We start from the raw sequence: 8,154 nt of genomic DNA, 5'->3' as shown, positions 1-8,154 counted from the left end.
AAGAAGTACCATATTCCACAAACATCCCTATTAAAGAGTCTGTCCAGATTTTCATTTCTATTAAGACATCCTCTGTATTTCTTTGTGGTTGTAAAGAAGTATTAAGAAGGCCTGAACTTCAGGTAATGTAATATCACCTCTTTTCACTTCTCATATAAAACCAAACTAAGGTAAGAAAATGCAAATTCCAAAATGGACTTATAGTCCAGTATTTCTAAAGATTTCTCTCAGCAATTAGTAGAGACTATTTATTTTCATGGCATGTTGTTCAATAAGCCTTAATTAAAAAATTAAGAGTATTTTCTTGTCATGGAAGTACTAAGTGAGGTAGACGTTTGAATATTGACTCAGTGGTAGGCAATATCTCTTGTAAATCACACTTTTCTAGTGTGTCAGACACATAACTTACAGGAGTGAGCTAAAAGGCTGGATGTCTTTCAGAAAGATGCATGGGCAGGCTTTTTGTTGTGGGGGCGACGTTCAGGCAAAATTAGCAAATCCAGTGACAGAATGTCTGCTTAGCTCATAAATCTCTAGAGAATTTTCAGGTTTAGCCTGGAGGGATGTTTATATGTATGTCAATGAACTTAAAATCAAAGTCCCTTGCCTGGCCTCTGGGAAAGGAAATGCATCATGAGAATAGGATACCTTCCAACTCTAAGGATTCCATATAATTTTCAACTGAACACCTCCAGGTTAATACTGTAGCAACAAGACTCTCACAGTGGAATGTATTGAACAATCCTTTCTTGATTAATGTTGTACTTCTTCAGGAAGGATATAAAGGTCAAGGTTAGAAGGACTAGAGTGATTTACTAGCAGAAATCTGTTAGGTATTTTGAAGGCTGTTATTCAAATGTCTGCTTTATTTCCAAACAAATGACTGAGCTTGGATTGGGTGATTTTGATTCCAAGGCTGATGGAAAGGCAAGAGCAGCAGATTTGTTACTATTATTAAATAACTGAATAAATAAACTTGTTAAGGGCCTTTCTAGTCTAGATTGCAAATGTCAGGCCCTTATGACTTCCGCAGTTGATAAATGTCTTAATGACACATACTATCTACCACTGCCTCTAAGAAGTGTGCCTCTGAGTGCCTCCATGCTATCAAAACAATCAGCATATGGCTAAGTTTGTTTCTAGTAATGTCTAAGGAAAATTGATTTCCACTCATTATAAAACAATTTACCCCTTAGCTGAGAGCAGATTTCATCTAAAAAGTAGTGAAATAGTGGTGGCAGATTAACAGATTATTTCTAATGTATTCACTTTTAGTTTTCTAAAGAAGCAAGTATGAGAAATTATAAAATTATTAGGTTCTTTTTTAGATATTTGAAATGCTTTGTAAGAAAGCATTTGGAATTGTGATCTGTCTATATGATTTCATATCATTGAGAAAGTCAGCTTCTATATAATTTAGTGTAATAAATCTAGACTATTTATAGTCTAATGCATGAAAAAAAAATCTAATCTGGCCTCTACACTGTACTTTTTCAAAGCATTTACATACTTCTTTTATCTATTTGACTTAATACTTTAGGTGAAGTTTTTAACATGTTTGTATTTTCTTTTTAACTCGGAAGCAAACTTGAGATGTATGATGTCTAAAATTATTTCAGTTTAAACAATACTCTTTCACTGAGTTTTTGGCCACTGACCTCCACAAGAGCAATGGCCCATATCCTACCCACTGCAACTTTACATGTTAGAGATTCTCTTCAAGAAACTAATTAGATGTCAATTTAGTTAGATGTACTTGAGTAATGCCTTTTGTCTGGATCCTTGGATGCAGCCCTGTGAGTTCACATGTAACAGGATGAAACAGAAGACAGATTGTATAGGCTACACTGAAGCATTCTGAGCTACAAGTTGCATCACAGAGTAACATTATTCCTTCAGAAAATTCTACATTAACATATTTCTAGTGCTGCTTTCCTGAAGATCTCTCCCACAAAAGGCCAGTCATGGCCAAAGAAGCAAACTTAGCTAACTCAGGTGGCATGTCAAAGTTGCTGCTGATGGACACAGCTCCTGCTGGTTTCCCTCATGTTCCCTCAAATATACCAGACTTACAAATGGGCCCCATGGTCTTTCTTTAGCATGTCCAGCAAAATTTCACAAAGTCATTTTATCAGAAGTGTGTCAGATTATTCCTCTTTGGGTGGTTCTGCTTAAAAGGACAATCTTGAATATATTATCCCTATTTCTAAATGTAAACTGATATTAAACATGTATTTTTTTTTTCCTACAGTCCAGCTTCACTGATTGAAGAAGAGTTATGAGCAAGATGTGCAGTTTTTTCACCCTTCTTATTTCTAGAAGTTAAACACAGAACAGGTAGAGCAGCTTTACTGATTTTTAGTGACTGTTGGCATTGGAATTGGTTATATTTCAGTTCATTATCTCCATATTTTGTTTTATCATCTTGAACAAGTAGCTGGAGAGCAATTTAAAAATGTTTAGCATTTGGGAAAAAATCTTCTGTCATTAAATGATTGAACAAGACTGTAATGTCTGTTAAAATGAAGAAAAAGTCTCTAAGTCTGCTGAACTGATATGCCTAGCAGCAATGTCATTTCAGTTCTTTCCCTGCTAACTCCTTTATTCACCATCTCTTCTTTTATGCTTAAAAGAAGCACTTTTAAGATCGGAGAATTTAAGTATAAATGGTCTCTGGTCCATTAATTTGGATATTTTCAGTCACAAAACTGAATTTGAAACAACTAGTTCATTAATGCCATGGAGGCTTTTAACTGTACTACATAGTGTGGATCACTTAAAATTGAATAAAAAAAATTATCTCTCTTTTACATATAGCAAATTTTAAAGTGAATTCTTGAAAGTAACTTTGAGGAAAAAAATTACATTTTGTCAATAAAAATTAGGATTCAGTAAGTCAAGTCAGGCAGCAGCAGTGATTTTCAAACAGTTCTACATTAATGACCAAGATCTCTGCCAAGAACTTCTTGAAGAATCTTTTGGAATTAAAATGCAAAATAGGATAAGATAAAAAGAAGGTCAAAGAGAACTTGGGTGAGACCTTATCAGGTAAGATTTTTCATTACTCTCCTCTTGTGTAATTTTTACTTCAGGTGCAAATGGATTGTAAAAGTTAATGATTTAAGAACAGCACAATCCCATGATGAAATCTTGCCCATAGTGTTTAAATACATTTTGAAATATTAAGAACAGGTGATTCATGCACTATGTGTTGAAAAGTAGATTAATTACTAATTTTCTGATACATTCTATAAGAATCTATGAGAAAAAGTGCAGGATTCTATTGGTTCTATAGAAAAAATGAAACCATATGTAATTTATGCCATTATATTGATTTGATCATTACTAATGAAAAGAAAAAAAAATGGTAATGTCTCACTAGCTCTTAAAATTTCTCAAACACACACTTCTTCTGAATTGTAGAGGTTGAGAATTGTTAAATAAGGACCTGACTTGGACCATTAATAAGCACCATCTGTTAAATGGATATAAGATTTTTACATTGAGAAAGATTGTTTCTATGTTAAATTTTATGGATAGACTTCTTTAAAACAAATAATATTCTCCCTTTTTAAAGTTTAAGTGTTGTGACTGGTTGAAATGTGTGCATTTCCATATAGAGAGCCAGACAATACAGTTTTTTAGCAGTGTTTATTTTTGTAAAAAAAGAAAAAAGAGACCAATGAATTTGAAAGGAAGTCATATCTGTCTTTTGATTGCACATTTTTAAACAAAAATAATACAAGATGAAGAATGAAAAATACAGATTTATGTTGCTATGTCAAAATAACACCTAAGACTATGAATGTTCAAAATTAAAATATATATACCTAAATGCTAAAATGTCTATTTTACATTATCTACAAAATGTATGTTCTAATCCAGCCCCAAATCATAGGAAAATACTTTGATACATATGAAAAGCTATAAACATAAGGAAATTTTGGAGGGAAATACACATAAAAGCTCATTAAATAATTACAACAACAAATAAATAGTTTGTTCAGCTTTACTTTTTGATTGCTGCCATGCATATTTTAATTTTTGGTATACTGAGATAAGAGAAATGAGCATGCAAAGCACTTTTTTTTAGAATTAATCTGAAAGCAGATACAATGTGTTGCATTTTAAGCTGTTGTCAGAAGATCATAAAACATGATATAAAAGGCAATAGATGTGATAAATGTTCTCAGGAAAACACACAACAAAGCATCATTTTACAAAATTGACTTCAGTGAATACTCTTGGCAAATTTTCTTGGCTTCCATGGCTGGAGAAATTGTAAAAGTTTATAGTGTGGTTTTGGAAGGCTTGTATTATTCCCAATCTTGAGCATTTGGAAAATCACCCAAAAAGTCCATATGCTGAGAATGCCCCTTTCGATTTTGGTCAAAGCAATAAGCATGTAGTGTCAACTGAGAACACAGCAATGGCAGACTTGTCTTTAAGCAGTCAGAATGGTAAAGGAAATGGTTACAGGTGAGTTCAATTTTGGCACAAGGAGAGGGAGATGAGAGAGCAGAAAATAGTTGACTCCTAACTTGTACTATGCTTGCTGGATTTACTGGCTCTTTTCCTTTCTTTGTGGTGCTGGATGGGTTTTGCTTGAGAGGTTCCCTCAAAGTTGTGGCTGGACTCATTGTGCTGCCTGGTGTATCGCTTGCACTTGCAGGCCGTGACCACAGTTATTTTGTAGGTTCTTATACTTCCATCCTGGCACTGAAGCTGGATCCTCTGAGTGCGAGTTTTGTCGTTGACACATCTCCACTCCTGAGAGCTCCGCCTGCTCCAGTACTTGGTTCCGTAACCTCCTCCAATCCAGTTGGGCAGCAGTGGCAAAGGGAGGCATTCACCAGCACACACCAGTTCTTTCAGGGGGTTAATGCTGGTGCACTGGCCATCTGAGATGTACTTGGTGGATCTCAGTTCTCGACAGCCAACTTGAACACGATCTGCACAAGAAGCAAGAAGCGCTGAGATTCAGAATGGAGTGATTTCCTTAACCAGTCATTTTCACATTAACCAGGTATGTTTTAAAGAAGTTAAAGTAGGCTGTAATCTTTACAGGACATCTCTTTACTCTTGTGTCCCCCAACACAAGGGCCTCAAGTGCTGATGGTATCTCTGGATAATACCACAGCATAAAGAAATCCTAATGGCATGCACTTCAGCAGTTGTGGTAGAAGAGGCAATTTTATTATCTATACTTCTTCTCAGGGACATACCTTTTAGAAGAGAAAAAATGCCCCAAGGGAAGAAATGTTTCCTGCTCGTTCTCAGTCTAGGGAATCTGCTCTGTGATGTTTACAACAATTATGTTGGATCATTAGCAAGGGGGAAAACATTGCTTTGGAAACAGTTGAAATGCTTTTAAATTAATTTCAAACAGTGTGTTTCTTCTCATTCCATTGTTACAGTGGACTGAACTCTCCCATGAACTCTGTGGCTCTGAGCAGACACTGCAGAAGTGGTAACAGCTGAAGTTACCAACAATGGGGTTCTGCCCATGAAGTTTGAATGATTAGCAGTAACAATTTCAGAGGGGTCCTTTCACCCTCAAGGGAGCACCATCTGTGTAACAGTAGTCTGTAGTCTGTATATTATATGTAACATAGAGGATCCTGCAAATTCTCTCAGGCAGCTGACAGAATCAACATGCAGAGCTTCTCACACAGACATGTTTGTACCCGTCTCTATGTGTGGCTCTGCACCCTACAATAAACACAACTGTTTATTTCAGTAATTATACTTTGAAATAAACGCCCACAGTGTGCTTAATTTTAATAAGCAATCTTTACTGTCTGTGCTCTCCCTCTTTCCGAAGGACAATTACGGCACAGACAATGCAATTAACTAACGCTTTTAAAATAGAAGTAATTACTAGAAACATTTCAGAATGAATCATAAAAGGCTTTGAAGGTACATCTACATATCACAGCTACAGGCTGCTTCTGTTTCTACTTGGATTTTTGGAAGCAAGTTCTGAACTGGGCACTGCGTTAAGATTGCTTCACCTTGTCCTTTGTGTCTCAGGGTGGGCAGGCAGAGGGGACTGTAAATCTGCAGGCTGATCCCAGGGAATATTGACAGAGCTGCTCTACTGCCTGCTTTGCAGGAAAGATTCAAACTTGCCTTCCTGCAGCTGCACTCAGGAATGTACTTGGAAGCATCTGGTCACAGATCTAAGTTTGTCTTTCCTTCTGTTTTTCTGTCTTCCCCGGCTCAGCTTTTCACCAGTGACAGCTCAGTGACAATGAATACCTACTGAGCTGTCCCAGTAATCTCATAATGATGAGATGTTTCCTGTGCATTTAAACCCTTAGCATTCTTAGAAGCTGACACACCTGGCTTAGCTGAAAGGTATCAGTGTCACTTGTTGCCTTCACTTTCCAGGGATGACTATTTTTATCAAGTTGCTGTGGGTGGGTTGGTGTGTGTGTATGTTTCTCTATCTGGATTTCTTTCATTTTAAGGGGGTGTGCAAGGGAGGGAACAGATAAAGTCAGCAGGTTTCCAGATCCCCACGTATCTGACTTATATACATAAAACTCAGAAGGAAAAGACTGGATATAAAAAAAGGCAAGTTACAGCAGAGATCATAGGTAAATTACAAGCTGATTTGTTTACTTTTGCTGGAGGTGTTAAGCGGGTAAGTACTACGGCAGGAAGTAAAACTAAACAGCGGGAACAAAATTCAGAGTTTTTTATTGCACTTGAAAAGTAGCCCAGACACCTCCCCTACCCGCAGTGGGAGGTGAGTCAAAAAAGCGAGCGCTCTGGAAATGCCTCTCTCTCCTCTTTATCTCGCTTCCCTGCCGGGTAGATGCCATAAGAACTCGGCATTCCTGGATGAACCTCCCTCAGGAAGCAACCTGCCCGAGAGAGCCGGTCCTACAGGACTTCCCAGCACGGGGGTGGGAGGGCGGCTGGCTCGGAGGCCGCCCGGCGAGGCAGATCCCGGCCCGGAGCCAGCAGCATCTCCCCGGGGCCCGGCTTCCCCCAGGCGCCGGGTCCCTGGAGCGCCGCGCTCGGGCTGCGGGGCCGGGGCGCTGCCACGGGATGCGCGGCTCCGGCCGGGGCTCCGCTCCCGCTCCCGGGGCCGGGACAGGCGGGGCTGCCGCCCACGGCTGCGGTGGAAGTGCCGCCGGTGGGATACTCACTGTTACGGTCGGATCCAGTGCTGGTGTAGTGCCTGCCTCCGTTCCTAGCTTGATTCAACGTGCTGTTGCTACTTGGGCTCGCCGCAGCCGGTTTAACAACGTGAGAATAAAGTATCTCTGTGGCATCGTTCTTGAAAGCCAAGTAGCTTCTCGTGAAGATGCAAGCCAGGAGAAAGCCATAGAAGTGAATGGCAGGGAGAAGCATGGCTGGTTCAGGCTGTCTGACAAAGCTCGATGAAATCTTTTCCTTCTGCTTCTTCTGTGTAACTGAAATTGCTCTTGCAGGTTTCCTTTATATATTCAGAGGGGTTTGGCATTCATTCAGGTGTAAAGTTGTGGACAGCTTCAGAATGAAAACCCACAAAAGGGGTGGGGTCCCTACATGAGCTGCGAAGACCTTTCACCAATAGGAGAGAAGACTGCAATAAAGGAGGAGTTAGATGCACTAATTGCAGGATTCCTATTTGGGGCTTTTGAGGGTATCAGGAAACTCTTAGGAACCAGCACACAGCAGCATTCAGGCTGAGAGTTAGAGACTGTCGGCTCTGCCCTGCCATTCCCTATGGTCCTGCATGACTGACACTGTGGTGTGATGTGACTAACACAGTATCAGAATGAGTCTTTCCTGCCCAACTTATGCAAAGTTATGTACCCTCTTCTCAAACTGAGATGAGCTCTATAAGGATGCAAAATTTATAGAACTTGCAGAAGACTGCTAGTTACACAAATATTGTCTGCAATATACCAAAATTATTTTTAAAAAATATTATGAATAATTTAAAGCTGCTTCTAGATGCTTTAAATTATGCAGCTTTGATCAACAGGGAGTACTGCAAGGGAAATTACTTGGTTTAGGGGAATATTCTCTCCCTGGTGTGCAGAGTTATAAGTATGTATTTCTGTATCACCACACATAAAAAGTGTCTCCTCTAGGCTCCTTAGAACAAATGTATCCATATTCATAGCCTCTCACCGTGCTCATTCACCAAACTAG

The 8,154-nt window shown here is 39.0% G+C and overlaps 1 protein-coding gene across 1 annotated transcript; it reads right to left on the bottom strand.

Moving 5' to 3' along the window:
- Window positions 1–3,634: 3,634 nt before the first annotated feature.
- Window positions 3,635–7,534, bottom strand: SOSTDC1 (sclerostin domain containing 1). Its single transcript, XM_021538294.2, has 2 exons — window positions 7,161–7,534; window positions 3,635–4,952 (listed from the first exon to the last, which is right to left on the bottom strand). Exons 1-2 carry the CDS (start codon window positions 7,363–7,365, stop codon window positions 4,537–4,539), a joined length of 621 nt encoding a protein of 206 aa, XP_021393969.1. The 5' UTR covers window positions 7,366–7,534; the 3' UTR covers window positions 3,635–4,536.
- Between the last annotated feature and the right edge of the window lie 620 nt (window positions 7,535–8,154).

Source organism: Lonchura striata, chromosome 1 (genome assembly GCF_046129695.1).
Source record: "Lonchura striata isolate bLonStr1 chromosome 1, bLonStr1.mat, whole genome shotgun sequence".
NCBI classification, from domain to species: domain Eukaryota; kingdom Metazoa; phylum Chordata; class Aves; order Passeriformes; family Estrildidae; genus Lonchura; species Lonchura striata.
This window is presented reverse-complemented; position numbering and strand designations above follow the sequence as displayed.

Bases quoted from the DNA above. Each gene is read 5' to 3' on its own strand.
- SOSTDC1 (XM_021538294.2), bottom strand. From the start codon at position 7,365: ATGCTTCTCCCTGCCATTCACTTCTATGGCTTTCTCCTGGCTTGCATC. The intron at 4,953-7,160 runs GTGAGTATCCCA...CTTCTTGTGCAG, and splicing joins CACTGGATCCGACCGTAACA to ATCGTGTTCAAGTTGGCTGT.